Source organism: Psammomys obesus, unplaced genomic scaffold (genome assembly GCF_907164565.1).
Source record: "Psammomys obesus unplaced genomic scaffold, mPsaObe1.curated_primary_1811, whole genome shotgun sequence".
NCBI classification, from domain to species: domain Eukaryota; kingdom Metazoa; phylum Chordata; class Mammalia; order Rodentia; family Muridae; genus Psammomys; species Psammomys obesus.
In genome coordinates, this window is record NW_026596034.1 from 32,478,871 (window position 1) to 32,498,429 (window position 19,559).

Consider the following 19,559-nt stretch of genomic DNA (forward strand, 5'->3'; position numbering starts at 1 on the left):
TAATTTTAGATGTTTTATGTATGCTATGCCTGCATGAATATGTGTGCACCTTATGTGTGACCTACAGAGGTCAGAAGACATCAGATCCCCTGGAACTGGAGTAAGGAATGATCGTGAGCTACCATGTGGGTGCTGGGAACTGAACCCAGGTTCTCCACAAATGCAGCAAGAGCAACAAGTGCCCTTAATCACTGAACTCCCTATCCAGCCCCTTGCTAAATCTTTAAAAAAAATAATAATTTCCTATGACTAAACAGGGTACAGCTCAGTGGTATCCAGATACACACATGTGCACACACACACACTCCTATAAGTATGAACCCTCTAAAACTAGCAGTCACTAAATGAAACATTCATATCCAAACAAACGCCATGATGAACAAAGAGAACAAATATTTTATTTGTTTCTCACTGTGTTGCAGAGCCAGTGCTTCACAGTGGGAAAACAGCAGTCAACACAGCACTTCGTGAAATTAAGACAGTACCGTCCTTCATCTGAACCATAAAATACTTTCCTGTGCTCCCAGGCATTTCCAATGAGAACACACACAAGTCTTTTGACCAAAATCCAGTGGTGAATACCGGCAAGTTACAATATTATGTGAGATTTACAACACTGTTATCCTGAATTATGGAATTCTTATAATCACTAGGTAGTGTCTCATCATGTAACTGTGGCTGGCCTGGAACTTGTTATGTGAACCAGGCTGACCTCGAACTAACACCTGACTGTTGGGTGCTGGGATTAAAGGGTGGTTTGCCCCCAAACCCAGCTTCATAACCACTTTTACCATAGATGATCTCAAGAATTCTAAACACAGGGATTAAGCCCCTAGTCTAAATAGCTAGCATGGGATTATGAAAAATATGGTCACTGTGTTTATCTGCACCCATTAGGAAGTGGTGGCAGGGTTTTTAAGTAGCACTGTCCAGAACAGTTTCTTCCCATCAGTATTGCTAAAAGTTATTTCAAGTCTTCTATCCTCCACTAATTTTAGACAAGCGTGCTGCAGAAGGCTACTTCCCACAGTCTTGTTTGGGAGTGGAGGGGTGCCACGTTCACTCCTCAATGGATTTCACATATTTCTCATAGGCTTCCTCACTCATTAATTCATCCAGCTCAGAAGGGTCACTCAGTGTCATCTTGATCAGCCAGCCTGCAACGGAAACAAAACTTCAGTACAAATTGCCTTTTCAAAAGTCAAATGAATTCAAAATGTAAATTTTTAAGGCCCTCAAAATTAATACAGTACCCTCACCTAAGTGATGCTGTTACTCTAACATACATCCATTATTTGTTCAATAAATTTTAGCCATAAGAAATCAGTGGGCCAGGGCGAGATGGCTCAGTTTTTAAGAACATGCTGCTTTAAAAAGGATCCAAGTTTGGTTCCTAGCATCCACAGCAGGTGGCTCACAACCATCTATATCTCCAGCTCTAGGGGATTCGATGTCCTCCTCTAGCCTAAAAGGACACCTGCATTCAAATGTAACTATCTCTACACAGAAACAAATACAATTTTTTTTTTAAAAAAATTAAAATCTTGGGGCTGGAGAGATGATGGCGCAACAGTTAAGAGCACCTTAACATACAAATTTAACGTTTTTTTTTTTTGTTTGTTTTTTGTTTTGTTTTGTTTTTTTTTATAAAGGCATACCAAACATTGTAATTATTAGGACTGTTAGGGTTAATGGCAGTAGACAGTAGAGAGCCATGCATGGTGGTGCACGCCTTTATACCAGTACTTGGGAGGCAGAAGCAGGTTGATCTCTGTGATTTCAAGACCAGCAAGAGTTATGTAGACAGACCCTGTCTCAAACCATCTAACCCCCAAGACAGAGAGACACAAAGACAGAGACAGAGAGAAAGCATGCCCTAGAAAGTCTGAAGGCAAGGCAGCAGTCCAAACACCCCGAATATTGTCACTTATTGGCTGCACGACCATCCAGTTACACTTCTGGGGTTCTTCATTCACCTATAACATGGAGAAAACAACTGTTGGCATACTTCACTGGGTTACTGTAGGGATGAAATTCTGAGCAACAACTCACCATCTTCGTAACAGGATTTGTTGACGAGCCCTGGGTTTTCGGCAAGTGCTTCATTGACTTCCGTTACCTCTCCTGAGAGAGGAGAGTAGAGTTCACTGGCAGCCTTCACACTCTCCAAAGCACCAAACTCATCTAAAAGGAGGCAGTGAAAGAAAATAGTTATCATCAAGTCAGTGAGTTAAAAATACAAAATGTGGCTAGGAAGGGTGGAAACACGCCTTTAATCCCAGCACTTGAAACAGGCAGGTGGATCTCTCTAAGTTTAATGCTAGCCTGGTCTATAGGGTGAGTTCCAGACCAGCCAGGGATTCACAGTGAGATGCTGTCTAAACAAAAAGGCAGTAACAAAAATAGAAAACATGGTGAGGGTTGCAGCTCAGTGGACAGAGCGTTTGCCCAGCATGCATAAGGCCCGAGGTTCAATCCCCTGATGTGGTGGTGACAGCTCTAATCACAGTACTGCGGAGACAGAGTCAGGAGGCAGGAGAATCAGGAGTTCACATCTGGGTGGGTTTTTGAAAACCCTCAAAGCCCATCCGCAATGACACCCATTCTCTAAAAAGGGCACACCTCTGAATCCTACACAAACAGTTCCACCAACTGGGGGCCAAGCATTCAAACATATGAGCTTATGGAGGCCATTCCCATTCACACCATCACACCTCACTTACACCTTCAGAACCTAGAAAAGAGGCAGCCATCTAATTCCAGAACTAGGGAGGCAGAGGCAGGTGAATCTCTGTGAGTTTGAGGTCAGGCTAGTCTCTTGTTAGTTCCAGGCCAGGCAGGACTCCACAGTGATACTTTTTTTTTCCTTTACATTCATTTTTTAAATTTATAATTTTTTATGTATATGGGTGTTTTGCGTGCACACACACACACACACACACAGTATGCATATGTGCTGATTCCCGAAGAGGCTAACGGGAACCCTGGAGCTGGAGGTACAGATTGTTGTGAGCTGGGAATCAAACTGGGTCCTTTGGAAAAGCAGTCAGTACTCTTAGCCTCTGAACCATCTCTCCAGCCCTAAGACATTATTTTAATTTTTGTTCTGCAAAAAAAGTACCTGCTACCAAGTCTGATTACCTATATTCAATCCTTAGACCCACAGGATGATAGGAGAGAAATGACTACCTCAGGTTGTCCTCTGACATCCATACATGCACCATGGCACATGTAAGAGAGATAGACAGAAGCACACACACACACACACACACATTTTAAGAAATCCTAAATTGAAGGAGCCTGGGCTACACATAAGGTTCTAGGCAAGAAAAAAGAATATGCTCACTCTCTTATCAAGATAAACATGAAATCCAGCCTCTTGCCCTCTCTGTCTCTCTCTCAGATCTGGTCTCACTGTCTAGCCCTGGCCAGCCTGGAACTGGATACACTGACCAGGTGAGCTTGAACTCAGACATCCGCTTGCCTCTGCCTTCAGTACCAAGATTAAAAGTATGCACCATCATGCATGGCATTAGCAAAATTTTTTGTTTGTTTGAGATAGGGTCTCTCTGTGTAGCCTTGGCCATTCTGGAACTATGTAGACCAAGCTGGTCTAGAACTCCCCAAACACCTGCCTCTGCCTCCCTAGTGCTGGGGTTAAAAGCATGTGCCACCACACCCAGCTTTTTAATAGCATATTTTTAAAGGCCTGGTGGGATTTACTCTAGTAATGTGCGTTTGTTAAGCATCAAGAATTAATCTGGGTTTCAGGATGAAGTCCAAGGGTTTCTGTGGCAGCAGTGGACATGTACCTTACTGTTTAAGAAGCAGTATGGAAGCTGTGGGATAGAAGATGACACAGGCTTGTTTTACCATCATAAAGGTCAAAATGAATACCTACACACAAACAAGCCTGAAGCTGGCGAGACAAGTGGGTTGAGGCACTTGCTGCCAAGCCTGACAAATTGAGTCTGATCCAGGTCCCACATAGTGGAAGGAGAGAACCAACTCTCAAAGTTGTGTTCTTCTCCAATTTCCACATACATGTGGTGGCATGTACATGTGAACACACCACACACACACTGAATGTAATTAAAAAAATTTTTAATCTTGTATTAACAAAATAAAACAATCATTTAAGCATATTATAAACATGTAACATAAACATACAGAGAGCATATAATCATATAATCATTTCAATAAATGAAAATTAGTTTGATAGAATTCAGCATTCGGTAATGATAAAACTCTTTGCAAACAGAAAGGAACCTCAACTGGTAATGAGCATCTATGAACTGTCCCATGCCAGCATCACTCTTACTGATGAAATAGCAACTGCTTCCTCCTAAGATAAGGAACAAGACAATGATAGCCACTCTCACCATTTTTATTACAACACTTTTCAAACAGTCCTGGACAGTGCAATAAGGCAAGAAAAAGAAAATGTAAAGACTAAAAAAATGGCCTCAAGTCAGGTTTAGTGGCATCACCTGTAGTTTAGTACTTGACAGAGGCAGGAGGTTCAAAGCAAACTTGGGGCCACCCTGGTTTACATAGTGAATTCCAAGCAAGACCTTATCTCAAGGTGTCTTCCAGCAAATTATGCTGATACATGAATAAAACATATGAAGGAAGAAAATTAAGTCCACCACAGCAAACGTAATGACCTAAGCATACCAGCTATGGTGGCATATGATCCAACCATGCAGAAAGCTTGAAGCCAGCCTGGGCTGGGTTATATGGTAAAACCCTGTGTATTTGGGGGGGGGGGGGGGGGAGCTACCCTGTGTGGTGTCAGACCTTTCATCTAGTACTTAGGAGGCAGAGGCAAGTGTATCTTTGTTTGAGGCCAGGCTGGTCTATGGGGTATTCTAGGCCAGCCAGGACTACACAATAATGCCCTGTCTTTAAGGGGGAAAAAAGAAAAAAGCTGGATGGTGGTGCACACCATTAACCCCAGTATCCAGGAGGAAGAGGCAGGTGGATCTCTGTTCCAGGACTGCATGTCTCAAAACAAACAAAAGAACCAAACAAACAAATCAAGAAGGGGCAGGGAGATAATGCATTCAGTAAAAAAGCTCGCCTCATAAGCACAAGCACCTGAGTTCAGTCTGCAGAACCCATATCACAAAGAGAAATTTTGAAGAACTCACATGAGACAAAAGTGCTAAGAAATCAGGACATCCAAGCTGAGTGGTACTATCTTGTGTCAAGGAACTCATGATCAATTTTATAATTTTGCTGAAGTCACATGACTAGTAAATTGTGAGGATTTAAAACCCCAAGTTCTGGGCTGAGGAGACAGCTCAACTGTTAATACTTGTTGCAGGGCTGGAGAAATGGCTCAGGGGTTAAGAGCACTGGCTGCTCTTCAAGAGTTCCTGAATTTAATTCCCAGCAACCACATGGTGGCTCATAACCATGTAATGAGATCCAGTGCCCTCTTCTGGTGTGCAGGTGTACATGCAGGCAGAACGCTGTATACATAATTAATAAATCTTAAAAAAAAAAAAAAAAACAAACCAATCTTGCTTTTACAGAAGACCTGGGTAACGCTGTCAGTTCCCACGCTGCCTGAAACTACAGTAGCTCCAATGCCCCTTTGAAGCCTGTGCAGGCACCAGGCAGAGACATGGTGTATGTGTGACATGCAGGCAGACACTCATACACATGAAATAAAAATAGACCTTACTCCCCTCCCAAAAAAGGCTGACTCCTATGTCCCCATTTGTTCTTGATGCTCTGCTATATGCAAAAGGCAGATTTTAGCTTTTCCTTAGGCAGTGCTGGAGGTGGGGCCCAGGGTCCATATAAATGCTAGCGAACACATCTGACCATTGAGCTACACCTTTACAAAAAAATAAACCTCACTATTCTTTTTTGTGGGTGAAGAGGATAGTGTTGAGAGCCATTCCCTCTGACCCCTGATTTTCATTACAAAGTAGTATCTGGGCTCATGGTCCCTGACAGCTATATATGCCAATATAACCCAGATCTGTATGGAGAAATGTAAGAAAGCGCTCGCTGAGACATTACTTCTCCAAAGACAATGACAGCCTTCCTCATTCTAATTAGGCACACAGAGGGCGAAGGGCGAATACAGAAGTCAGGTTCTTAGTGGCTCTCTGTGAAACAACCTTTCCCATCCATCTGAAGACTGTACAAGCTAACGAACCTTTAACTGTTACACATTTCTGTTTGAATATATCTTTTTCCTGAAATTACTCCAACTGACCCTGCATGCAAACAAGTTGTTATTCAGGTAAAGACCTGAAAATCGTGTCATGGACTGTGACATTCCAAAATGAGAAATACACTCACCTTGTTTTTTCAATTTTGTCCCAACTTCAGGCAGACTACAGTAAACTACATCTCCCAAAGCTTCCTAAAATAAAATAAAACAAAAACATAAACATGTCTAGGAAGACACCAAAGAACAGGGAAGAGACAAATACCCAATTGTGTATATTTCGGTCTATGTATTTAACACTTGACAGCCTATATTCTTTGCTTTTCTTTATATCCTTTTACACATGTAAAATGGGCTGGGCATGGTGGGATAGACCTAAAATCCAGCACTTGGGGGACAGATGGAGGAGGAGGGCTGTCTTTTCAAAGCCAGCCTCAGCTACATACAAGACTCCATTGCACAAAAAGAATAAAATTAGACGAGACTGGTGGTATACCTAGCTGAGGCTGAGAAGGGGAGAACAGAAGTTCAATACCTCCCTAGGCTACAGAACAAGTTCAAGGCCAGCTAAGTCACCTTAGCCAGAGCCTATCTCAAAACAAAAAGTAACAGAAGGCTAGAGATGGACCTCAGTGGTAGAGAACGTCCCTAGCATGTGCAAGGCCCAGGGTTCAATCCACAGTACTGTGTGAATAATACTTCAATATGTTAAGCACACTGTGGGCACGTGTGTTCATGTACTGCATGTACATGTGTGAAAACCTGCCAGAGTCATTTTTCCCTGTACCATGTGCATCCCAAGATCAAACTCGGGTCATTAGGCTTGGTGGCAAGTGCCTTAACTTGTTGAGCTATCTCAGCAGCCCTAAAAATAGTGTTTTTCAACTCGAATGCTGCACTACAAGTAACGAGCCACCAGCCAGATTTGACCTCCAGGCTGGAGTAACCCCAGGCACAAACCACATACTCCAAACAAGATTACTAGCTGTTCTCAGCAGCCTGTGCTTTCCAGCTCTGCAGTTTTAGGCCATGCCCAGAACGCACTGCCAAAAATCCTACCCATTTATTCATCATGGGCTGCCTTCTAAGGTCCTGATGCAGCAGCTGAGCAAGCCACCCCTCCTCACATCCCCCAGATGGGCCGTATCACCTGCATTTTGTACTTTGCTGTCACATAGGTGATTCCCTTTGTAGATAAACAACCTGCACTGTGCTTCCTCAGGAAGACACACAGGCATGCCAAAGAGGTGTCAGAGACCCGGAGACCTGAGAACCCAGCATGTCTGAGGAATTGTGCATTTTCCCAACAGTCGTTCCCTTCTCGCCTGCCTTCCTACACACATGCATCCAGTTGAGACCACTAGCCGTGCTACTGCCTGGCTTCTTTCCAAAAGTATCTGCGTATGACAGCAGTGACAAAAGTTATTCCTGGAGAAAGGCCAGCTGAATAAAAGGCTTCTCTTTGCCTTAGCATTGTCTCTCTGTGCTTCCTGTCTTGTTCTGTACCCACATGACCCACATGTGGCAATGACCCACACCCAGCCCCTGAGTTTGCTCTTAACTGTTCAACATGAATTGTTAAATAAGGTTCCCTACTTTTAAGTGTTGACACAGTATAGTTGATTTTCCAAAGAAAGAATCTTGCTGTTAGCCCAGACCGGTCTCAAACCCTGCCTCGGCCTGAGTATGGGGTAAGAGGTTTGTGTCTCTTATAACATATAGGCTGCCCTAACTAATGTACATTTTCGAAGAGCCCAAAGCATCATACCATTTTCATAAGGTAGAGACAATCCAGAGTACTTGAGAGTAGACTGTTAACAAACACTTCAAGGCAATCCAATACCTGTGCAAAATTGCTGATTCCCACTGTTCCAATACCATTCTCTGTTGTTATCCATTCATGTTTCTCTGTGAATTTACGCACTAAAACAGAAGACCAGTATTTCAGAAACAAACAAACAAACAAACAAACAAACAAAAACCCAGCAGCATCACTTAGTCAAAAGCGTCTCAAACATCATTGCTCTCAGTCGGTTACGACTCCCCCAGGATTGGTGTTGGACTCTCTGACACTGGCTTCAGTAGATTGATGCTCAGTAGAACAACAATGTGTAGAGATAAGGCATTTAAACAAAGAAAATGTGTAGCCACAGATGCACTGAGATGAATGATGTAAAGATTGTTCTTTATGTAAGTGAGGGTTTTGCCTGCATGTATGTATGTATGTACGGGCACCACATGTGGGCAGTGTTCATGGAGACCAGACGATGATGACAGATCCTTAGAAACTGGAGTTAAAGACCCAAACCCATGTCCTCTGGAACAACAATTAGCACTCTTAACCACAGAGCCTTCTCTCCAGCCCCAAGAGACCATATCTTAAATGGAACACCTTGTACATCTCTGGGCCTGTTTTAACATCGTCTAAATCACTCAAAAAACTTCAGTGCGTATTTCCTGAGCTTCTTCAATGACTATCAGTTTGCCTTGAAGAAAGAACGCTATGCCTTTGAAGGCAGACTTAGGGTGATGGGTTCGGGGAGGCAGCATAAGGCTGCTCATAAGGAAAGTGATGCCTGCCAGTACACAGCTGACTCCTCTGATACCTGGGCTGAGGTGGGAAGATTTCGAGTTCAAGGGCCATCTCTAAAGTTTAGCTGCACACAGTGGCATATACCTGTAACCCAGCTCTTAGGAGTGGTAGCAGGAGGATCATTAAGGTGGCTTTAGAGATGACTTAGCAGTTATGAGCACTGGCTATACTTCCAAAGGAACCCAGTTCAATTCCCAGTACTCACAAGGTGGCTCACAGCCATCCTTAACACCAGACACAGGGGATCTGACTCCCTCTTGTGGCCCCTACAGGTACTACACATGGTGCGCAGACAAACACAGGAAAAACACCCATACTTATAAAAATAAATAAATAATAAATAGAATTTGATTAAGACAATCTCAAAACACAGGCAACATTTTTTGCAAGACACAGTGTAGCTTGGCAGATGACCATGTGTGTACCATGTGGGGCTCTGGATGAATTCCACCAATGGGGAGGGGGACTGATTTACACAGTGATCTATAACACTGGGAAGGTCGAGAAAGGAGGATCAGTTGAGTCTGAGATAAAGGGAGCTTGGGCAACACAAGCCCCTGTCTCAGAAGCAAAAGCTTCGAAGCTGGAGAGATGGCTCAGCAGCTCAAAGCATATGTCACACTCTTGCACAGGACCTGGGCTGTTTCCAGCACTCACATGGCGGCCCACAATCACCTGTAACTTCAGGTTCAAGACATCTGATAGCCCCCTTCTGGTCTCCAAGGGCACGGGCACACATGTGGTGCACAGACACACACGGAGCCCAGCGGAAGCATGCTCGTCAAAGCCTTGGCTTCAATTCCCAACACTACTGAAAATACGGGAAAAGGATTTGGGTCAAAGATGATGTATCGCTATGAGGCTGCAGCACTAAACTTTCATTCTCTTACAAGTCTAGAACTCACTGATTACATTACCAGTCACAGCTCAAGAGCATCTGACTAAAGGGGCAGACAGTTACAAGTATGTGACCTTTCTGCACTCTCCTCAGTCACCCTGCTAACACTGAGTGTAGCTGCTCTGGCCTCAACTTTGCAGCTGTAGGTTCAGCCAGCAGCATTCTGACCTCAAAGTCCTTATCCTTTAGACCAGGCATGCTACCTAGGCTAACCAGATTACAATTCTCCATTAACCCTTGGTCTGACTCGAAAACAGCAGATTAGGTAAATAATTACTTTCTTCGTAAGCCTTGAAAACCAGTTTGAGGCCTGGGGGTGTGGCTTACTGGGATGGGCGCTTGCCATCACTGACAAAGCCTGGTTCAGTCCCTAGCACAGCATAAACTAGATGTGGTGGTGCTCGCCTGTAGTTCCAGCTTTGTCGGGAGACCTGAAGTTCAAGGTCATTCTCAGCTACACAAGAATCTCCCAGCTGAGCTAAGTGAGATCATGCCTCGGAAATCAGAAACAGGCTGGGAGATGGAGGTGAACACCTTTAACTCCAGCACTCAGGGAGGAGGAGGCAGGTGGATCTGTGAGTTCCAGGACAGCCAAGGCTACACAGAGAAACCCTGTCTCTCGGAGAAAATCAAGAACAAAGAAAATAGAAGCAAAAACCCACCATGGTTTGGGGCCTCAGAAACACTGAGCTGTAACTAACGAAAGCCCTTCAACTTCCTTTCTTTTGTATCTCAAATGCAATATTTCACTTAACATGGGTCAGTGTTATCTGGCACTACACACTAATATTTAACACTTCAGTGCTTATGGGTAAAGCTGCACCTGACAGGACCAGACTTCATTTCTTCCTCCCCGTAACTGGGGTAGCTATGGCCTCCACTGTTATAATGCAGGGCGCTGGGATTCTGAGAAGTTGAGAGACTGTGCCAGAGACCACACAGCTGTGAGAGGAAGAACCAGAATTGAGTAATGTCTGTGTGCTTTTACAAGCGCAGGGCTCTGCACCGTGCGTAATAAGTGCGCATAATTCTGCCAGTTAAAAGAGGGTGAAAATAAAAACATGAGCAGTTAAGCAGACCATGGGAATTGATAGATAGGGCAATATTTAACTATTTAACTAAATACCTGTAACTCAGCATGTAGCTCAAGCTGGCCTCTGGCTCACAGTGATCCTGCCCCTCGGGAGTGCTGACACCTGGTTTGAAATGGAGTGCTTTACTTGAGCAGTGCTTTTCCCTTGTACTCCACCGGTCAGGAACGCACAGGAGGCGAGCAGTGGAGAAAGTTTAGCAAGGAGCAAACGCTGCACTCCACAGTAAGGAATGACGTAATCAACATTTTGAGTTCCACACAGATTTCTGACCCCAAGGGACTTGCTGAGAGCAACCGTTCGGATTTGTGCAGCCTGAGTAGGGATCTTACAAGGGCAGTTCTGGTGGGTCTACGTTATTTGCACGTAAAGGAAGAAAACGTTCCCAGCTAACTGTGCGGAACGCGTACAGCGGGCAGGTCTCCCAGTTATTTCCAGTCCGTCAAATTAGCCTCCTTTCAGCCCAGTACACATCAATGACTCAATTACAGACGTGAGCAGGACTTCTCTGAAGGCCAGAACACAATTCCTTGCCTGTCTGTAGTTCACAGCTCAATCTTCAACGCTACGCTTCTCTTTGCGAGGGGCAGGCAGTAAAAAGCTTTTTCATTTCTGTACTTGGACTTTTCTTTCATTTATCTGTTTGTGCGCTCTGCTAAATTTTAGTACGTGCTTCTGCTTAACTTCACTTCGTAGTTCCCCCAAATTATCCACTTAGCAAACCTAAGCCCTCCACATCTGGGGTCTCGGTGCACCCAAACGCAAGTTCACTCTAGCGGGAGAGGCCTGGCTTACCTGCGGGTCCTCCCGGCCTTCCCTCCCAGCTCCACGTTTTCAGCCCAGGTACAAAGTTTGCTCCTGTGCTCTCGGCGCCTACTTTAAGAGGCAGAAGAGGGCCGCACAGCCAGGATCCCAAGAGCGACTAGAAGCGTGGGCAAAGCTGCAGCTCGCTCGGACCGGGAGGCTCAGGAGTGGGGCGCCTGACGTCTCCTGGCGGCGTAGGGACCGAGACCACGTGCCCCGCACTTACCCGACAACAGGGCGGATCCGGTGCGCAGCGTGCGGACGGCGGCGGCGCTCGGCGCCCAGGGCCGCGGCGGGCAGGAGGCCAGGGCGGTGCGCAGACTGCAGGCCACGGCCCGCGCGCTCCTCGCCACTCGCAGCGACATGATCAGGGGTTCCAAGGCCAACAGCGCTGCGCCTCAGCCACCGAGCCGGCGGGGACGGGGAGGGCCGGAGTAGCGGAGCCTGGAGGCCCGGGGCGGGGCTCTGGAGAGGCGCGCGACGATTGGACAGCTTGAAGGTTCCACTTTGGATAGGCCGACGCCCGCGAGGGGTGTGTGATTGTGGAGGAGCCAAGGCCCGGATGGGGCTGTGGGCGGGGCGGGGAGGACCTGAGGTCTCACCGAGGGGCGGAGCTTCGCACCGAGACTGGGATTTTGGGAATGGAACCGCTGAGAATTCCTGTAAACTGCTTCACCGCAGTGGCCAGAGTAAGACTCCAGCAACGATGGCAGTCCCTTGCCATTAAACCAAAAAGTCCTAAGGCCCTTTAAAGCACACAGTCACGCCTATCTGCACAAGGTCACCCCCAGAGGATTCATTTCAGCATTTCGTTTCACATTGTTGGACAAATTTAGGCTGACACAGATCGTATGCATTTTAAAATGCTGAGAACAGTCGGGTATGGTGGCGCCTTTAATCCCAGCACTCGGGAGGCAGAGGCAGGCGGATCTCTGAGTTTGAGGCCAGCCTGGTCTACAGAGTAAGTTCCAGGATAGCCAGGGCTACACAGAGAAACCTTGTCTTGAAAAACCAAAATAGATAGATGGTAGATCGATAGATCGATGATAGATAGATAGATAGATAGATAGATAGATAGATAGATAGATAGATAGATAGACAGATTTTTAAAAAGAAGAAAAAAAATTTTTTGGCTTCCAAGTCCCTGTCCTGTCCTGTTCCCCGTCCCCCCTTCCTCCCTCTGTGTCCTCTGTGTCCCCCGTGTTACCCGTCCTGTCTTGTGTGTTCCCCACCCTCAACCCCAACAGCCCCCCTACCCCCCCTGCTTTGCAAGGCCTCTTTTTCTGTGTCTGCTGAATGAGTCTGTTTCTTCACCCCCAAATAAAGCCTTTCTTCAACTGCTGATTCTGTCTATTCCTGTTTACTGTGTTCAAGATTTCTCAAATGCTACCTGTAGAATTCGAGATTTTTTCCTCCCTTTTAATCATTTAACTAACAGGGAAAACACATCCAATCAAGACCCCTAGAGGAGCTGGGCATACTGGGATTAAAAGGCATGCACCACCATTGCCTGACAAAGTATTTTTCACTTTTGTTTGTTTGTTTGCATGTTTTATTCTTTTTTCAAGATAGGATTTCTTTGTGTATCCCTGGCTGTTCTGGAACTTGCTCTGTAGACCAGGCTGGCCTTGAACAGAGATCTGCTCACTTCTGCCTCCTAAATGCTGGGATTAAAGTCATGCTCCACCAACCCCTGGTACTCTCCCTGTTCCTTTTAAGCCAGTCAGTTTGTCATTCTTGGTCCTAGCAAGCTAACAGGACATCTATTAGCATTTGGAGAAGTCTTGAAAACCATTCAAAGGCAACTGCCAATAACCAAACTGGTGAAATAATTGTTCTCTAGAGAATATTCTTTTATTTCAAGGAGGAAATACATTTGAACAAACAGGCTCTTGCACAGTGGCACTATTATATACGTATGTATTGTGAGCCTTTTACTAGCTGGGTCCCAGAATTATTCTGCAGACAGCAAAGCCAGGACTCAGTGGGACTCCAGAGTCACTGGCAAGGGCAGGCTGGAATCTCTGGCCTTCTCCCACCAGTGGATGAACTGTTTAAACCCTGGACAAAGCTTGTGTTGGTTGAGGGGGCAGAGCCGGGGAGGACAGCTGCAGCTGCTCACTGCTGCTCAGAGGAGGCTCTTCCCTTTTACATCTGATGCCCAGGAAGCTGAGGACCTTCATCAGAAGCAAGTCTGCAATCTCTCCCTCCTCTGACACCTGCAAGAACAAAGGACCAAGTGAGGTATCTGGAACCATCCCAAGATTTTACTGTCTTGTTTGGTTCCAGAGCTGAGGCTGGGGCTTGGTGGTGGAGCATGTGGCTAGTGTGCTCTGGGTTTTATCCTCAGTGCCACAAAACAAGCAAAACAGCATGTTTGTTCCAAGGCTAAAGTCACTAGGCTATCCCAGGGTCAGGATGACCGACGTCTGGGCCTTCTCCTTGTTGGGGGTCATGCCATTCTTCTTGTTGTCCTTAGGGGTCCCTCTTCCTCTATGCTGAGCATGCCTGGCTTTACATCTCAGACTGGACAGGAAAAGCCTTGGCTGGTTCCTGACGTGGATTTAAGGGCCAACCATCTTCAGATGCTTTTCAGACTGTCACCCCCCTCGCTCAACCTTGCAATGGCGCTTTAGGCTTCCTCTGCTTATTTCTCAGTGTAGCCCAGCATGGGAGGGACTGTGGTTTCTGGAGAACGAAAGGCTAAATGGGCTTTTTTCTCACTATATCTTTTCCATACTTAACTATAAACAATAGGTAGATGATAGATAGATAGATAGATAGATAGATAGATAGATAGATAGATAGAGCTTTAAACTAAAGAGGAGGGAATGGTGACACAGACCTGTAATCCCTGCCTTTAGGAGCCAAGACATGAGAATTTCAAGTTCAAATCTAACCTAAACTATGTATCAAGAGCCTGTCTCATTCATAAAAAAAAATAATAATAAGGCAAAGCCAAAACAAATTGTAGAAAATGAAAATGGTAGGCCATTCACAAAGGCTTTAGACACGTGTATACAAGGTGGAACATGTCTGTATCAGCACTTAGGCAGAGACAAGAAGATCAGGAGTTCAAGGCCTGATTGTGATCCATGAGACGTTGTCTAAACCAAACAAACAGCAAAACTGTACATATAAAAAAAACAGCCCTGTGGATTAGGGCTCCACACTGTTTCAGAATAACACCACTTAACTAACTATATCTAGAGTGACTCTATTCTCAAATATAGTAATTTATGGAAGTAGTGGGGCTTAGCACTTTGACTTATTTGGGGGTGGAGGTTTCGGAACAGGGTTTCTCTGTGTGTAACCCTGGCTGTCCTGGAACTTACTCTGTAGACCAGGCTGGCCTCGAACTCACAGAGATCCACCTGCCTCTGCCTCCCAAGTGCTGGGATTAAAAGCATGCGCTACCATCGCCTGGCGCCTGGCGCTGGTGTTTCTTTTAGAGGACAATAATTCAATCTGTAACAGCTGTAACCCCCTCCAAAACTGTTCTTAGACATGAAAATACGAGCAATACTTAGTTATAAAAGGTCATGTAGACAGGGCGTGGCAGCATACACCTTTGATTCCACCATTCAGGAGGCAGGGGCTGCTTCATCTGTGTGTTTGAAAGCCAGCCTGACCTGCAAGCATGTTTTTGAAAAGTCTGAGTTACTGATAGATACTACAGCATGGATGAGCCTTAAGAGTATCATTCTTAGGCTGGAGATACGGCTAAGCAGTAAAGAGCACTTGCTCCTCTTGCTGAGGACACAGGTTTGATTCCTAGCACTCACACTGGGCACATCACAGCTGCCTGTAACTTCACTTCCAGGGAACTCTACAACCTCTTCTGGCCTTCATAGGAACTCCATGAAGGTGATGCACATTCAAACACGGGCACACATACATACATACATATATACATACACACATACCCACCATTTTTTAAATAGCAAATAAAAAATACTGTACTAATAGCATGCGGCCAGATGCCAAAGCGCGTACATTCATATGAAGAACAGGTCAAAAGAGTTCACCTGGTCATATTTTTGCTCCTCACTGAAGGCCACCAGAATGACAGAGATAAAGAGATTCAGTACCACAAATGTCATAAAAACTATGCAGGACCCAATGAGGAAGGAGCCAAGGACTGGGCTGTAGTCCAGGACCTGCCAGGAAGAAATCCAGTCATTTCCATTTCCTGTTGCCACCACCTCCTGAGGAACCCTCGGCAGCAAACCAGGTCATCTGAGCTAAGTAGAGTCAGCAAGGTGCTCTCTGCCTAGGGCTGGGAGTGTGGCCTGAGCTCTGCAGACCTGGCCAAAGAGGTGTTAGGGGCTGAACCACTCCATACCGCTGCTTTCTATAAAAAATGGGTACCTTCTGCAACCTAGCATGGCCCTCCTGAGGGTCTGATGCTCTTCTGTAAGCGGGAGCCTCAAATAAGGCTGTCCAAAAGTGGGAGGGGGGCATTTTTATTGGTCTAGAGAAGCCCTGTACTTGCCAGGCTCTGCACTGCCCTCAAGATGGCATAGAGAAAGGGGGGGCGGGCAATCATCTTTCTAAGTTTCCAGCAGAGTGGGCCCAGGTTGCAGTAACCCTGCCCACCCTCGCTCCCATTACCTCTTCGTAGTTGAAGATCCCCAACTGAAGGTTGATCATTGTTTCCGCTGCATCCAAGAGGGTTTTGTAGGAACAGAGTTTCCATCCAAATATTAGGTTCGACTGTCACGGAAAGAGTCTTTGTGAACAGGGAAAGAAAGTGCAAACCCCCTCCCTGTGTCCTGATGTTTGAGACTGTGGCATGCCAGCTACTTTCCAGGCGTGGCCAAGTTGTGGGCACCTGTGTGGGCATGGAAGTGAATGCATGCACACACACACAGTCCAATGTGAGATGTGTAGTTCTCTCTGTGGGCCTGTGCATGCATGACCACACACATGTGAATTTTGAATGTGAGTGTGTGCACACACACGCCTGCTTGCTTGCCTGCCTGTCTGTGGGCATTGATACTTGCACAAATGTGTTTGTGTGTGTGTGGGTTTGTATATGTTGTTGCTCTGAAACTGTCTGATCTCGGCAGTCTTCTAAGCCTCCCGATAACAGTCACCTCTGCACCCCCCAGCAAAGGGAGTGTCTAAATACTTCAGGGGCTCAGATAACCCCTTGTCTAACCCTCTGCATCAGATGGGTGCTGGGAGTGATGAGACTGGGTGCTCTCATGCCGCAGCCTCCTTGCTGTAGGGGAGGATGAATGACCTCCTCCCACCACATTTTCTCTCATTTCCCCGAAGATTGTCCCAGGACTGTGGTATCAGAGGAAAGCTCAGAACTGCCTCATTTTGAGTTGGTGACTTCTGGTTCCAGAGTCATGGTTCCACCATGTCCCTGAACTTCAACTGGAGTCCTGGGTAGATCCACAGGATTTAAGGCACTTGCATGAGAACTTTTAGGGTAAAGCCACCCTTTCACAGACCTCTCACCATCCTCTCAGGGCACCTCATGGTGTTTTTAAAGGTGGAAGGAAAAATGAAGGGGCAGCACAGAGATGACTAGAAGGTGCCGTGGACATTAGGGATAAGAATGGCGTGCAGACAAAGACACGTGGGCTGGTGGTGCACATGACGCATGAGTGGTGGGAGGCATGAGACGAAACTGGGGCAAGAGATGGTCAAGGTGGGACAACAGGTCATGGCAAATGAGTACGCAGGACCATGTTGGAAAACCATGCACCTTCTGAGCTTCAGGGTTGGAGTGTGTATTTGGATAGAGAACAAGAAGAGGTCAGAGGGAGTCTTTGCTTTCCTTTTTGCTTGATAGTAAGAGAGAGTTGACAACTCCACATGTTCGTGGTTGTTAGCCTGTTTTTTCTAGTGACACCCAGATGCAATTGTCAATATGTACTGTTGAGGGGCTAAATGAAACCATATTGGCAACTACCGAGTTCGAGTACTTAGGATAGCACGGTCTGTGCCCTCACCTCCCTACCTCTGCCCTAACTCAAAGAGAGGGTGGCCCGATTTGCTCATGGGCACATTAGGAGCTCACTGTCCATTCCTGGAAAGTAGCCACGGAGCTTCTAAGCAACTAGGATATCTGAACTGGCAGTCTGACAGTGCTAGCTGCAGAAAGGAGCTCATCACGAGAGGCCATTGGTCCTTTTGGTATCAGATTTTATGCTGCCTCACCCACATTCTACTGAGGTTCCCAGTCTTTGTTCTTGGAGGCAGCAATTTCATGAGTTCCCAGTTAAAAGATCCTGAATTCACAGGCTCTGTCATTTCCTTTGGATTCCTAGCCTTCCCCTAACCCTGACTGTCCACTTCACAGTACCAAGTAGCCTTTACTTCCATCAAGGCCTGCCCTGAGGTTTTCCCAAAAGGAGGCACTCACCGCAATGGAATAAGCCAAGAACATAATAAGGATGACAGCGAAAAAGCCTGAAATGTCACCCCAGGCACGGCATAGTGCTGATGTGATCATGTTCATTTTGGGATTCAACCTGAGCAGGTGCCAAAGCTTCACTGTGGACAGCAGGACGAGGAAGGCAATGATGTAGCCAAGCGTAGCATCAGCTGCTGCTGTCTCACTGAAACTGATCCCCCTGTGGGAACAAAATGGGAAGCTCCCATCTCAGATACCAGAGGAACATGGTTGGAGTCCAGATGGATACAGGGTTAGAGTTACCATGATCTCAGAGATCCTCATGCCCTGGAATAAGTCTGGGAGAAAAAGCAGTTTGAATTCCCCCCAGTCAGGTGATGGTGGTGGACGTGGTGGCAGTGACAGTGATAAGAATGTTGTTGCTGTTGGTAGTGGTGGTGGTTGTACCAGCTGGTTTTATGTGTCTTCTTGACACAAGCTAGACTCATCAGAGAGGAAGGAGCCTCAGTTGAGGAAATGCCTCCATGAAATTCAGCTGGAAGACATTTTCTCAATTAGTGATCAATGGGGGAAGGCCAAGCCCAAGGTGGTGGTGCCATCCCTGGGCTGCTGCTCGTGGGCTCTATAAGAAAGTAGGCTGAGTGAACAGCCAGTGAACATCACCCCTCCATGGTCTCTGCATCAGCTCCTACCCCCAGGTTCCTGCCCTGCCTGAGCTCCTGTTCTGACTTCCTTTGGTGATGAAGAGCAATGTGGAAGTGTGAGCTGAATAAAGCCTTTCCTCACCAACTTGCTTTTTGGTCATGGTGTCTTATCGCAGCAATAGAAACCCTAACTAAGACAGTGGAGGTGGTGATGAGTAGTAGATGTACCAACAAGATGGTTCAGTGGGTAAAAGTAATTTCCATGCAAGCCTGGCCACCCCATGTAAATGTGGTGAACGTGGAAGGAGAGAACCAAATCCTGAAAGTTGTCCTATGACCTCCACACATGTGCTATGGCAGGTTTGTACTTGCTCTCTCTCTCTTTCTCTCCCTTTCTCTTTCCCTTTCTCCCCCTCCCTCTTCTTCTCTTCCTCTCTTTCTTCCTTCCTGTCCCTCCCCCATACCAATAATCATGAATAAAATATGCTAGGTGTGATAGAACACACCTTTAATTACAGCACTTGGGAGGCAGGGGCAGGTAGAAATCTGCGAGTTCAAATCCAGCCTGGACTACATAGCAAGTTCCAGGACATCCAGGGCTATGTATAGAGACCCCATCTCCAAAAACAAACAAACCAAAGCAAAAAAATAAAATAAAACATAAGTTAATAAATCAATTAAAATAAGGGAATGATAATGGTGGTGGTAGTGATGGTGACATTGGTGATGGCGGAGTGATAGAGATGTAGTTACGCTGACTCAGTGATGATGAGAATGAAAGTGATGGTGGTGATGATGGTGATCATGATGATGAGGGGGACAAGAAGAATGAGAGTGATGGTGGCGCTGTTGATGATAACGGCGATGGTGGTAATGATGATGAGAAAGAATGCTGATGGAGGTGATGATGGTGATGACGGTGATGATGATAACGATGATGATGAGAAAGAATGCTGATGGAGGTGA

General features: G+C 46.1%; 2 protein-coding genes across 3 annotated transcripts in view; both read right to left on the minus strand.

Moving 5' to 3' along the window:
- Window positions 1-376: 376 nt before the first annotated feature.
- Window positions 377-12,039, minus strand: Gcsh (glycine cleavage system protein H). The gene is made up of 5 exons (XM_055621225.1): window positions 11,803-12,039; window positions 8,034-8,113; window positions 6,322-6,385; window positions 2,053-2,184; window positions 377-1,157 (listed from the first exon to the last, which is right to left on the minus strand). The coding sequence occupies exons 1-5, from the start codon at window positions 11,939-11,941 to the stop codon at window positions 1,060-1,062; spliced, it is 513 nt and encodes a 170-aa protein (XP_055477200.1). The 5' UTR covers window positions 11,942-12,039; the 3' UTR covers window positions 377-1,059.
- A 1,591-nt stretch (window positions 12,040-13,630) lies between these two features.
- LOC129687104 (polycystic kidney disease protein 1-like 2) overlaps window positions 13,631-19,559 on the minus strand; it is an 81,366-nt gene continuing 75,437 nt past the window's right edge. For both annotated transcript variants that reach the window (XM_055621405.1, XM_055621404.1), the window contains exons 40-43: window positions 17,959-18,169; window positions 16,191-16,292; window positions 15,605-15,736; window positions 13,631-13,795 (exon numbers count right to left, since the gene is read on the minus strand). In XM_055621405.1, coding sequence (XP_055477380.1) covers window positions 13,631-13,795; window positions 15,605-15,736; window positions 16,191-16,292; window positions 17,959-18,169 — 610 coding nt within the window. The remainder of the gene's footprint in view (window positions 13,796-15,604; window positions 15,737-16,190; window positions 16,293-17,958; window positions 18,170-19,559) is intronic.

Coding starts and splice junctions, on each gene's coding strand:
- Gcsh (XM_055621225.1), bottom strand. CDS start 11,941: ATGTCGCTGCGAGTGGCGAGGAGCGCGCGGGCCGTGGCCTGCAGTCTG. Junction 8,114..11,802: donor CGGATCCGCCCTGTTGTCGG/GTAAGTGCGGGG, acceptor CTTCTGTTTTAG/TGCGTAAATTCACAGAGAAA. Junction 6,386..8,033: donor GAATCAGCAATTTTGCACAG/GTATTGGATTGC, acceptor ATTTTATTTTAG/GAAGCTTTGGGAGATGTAGT.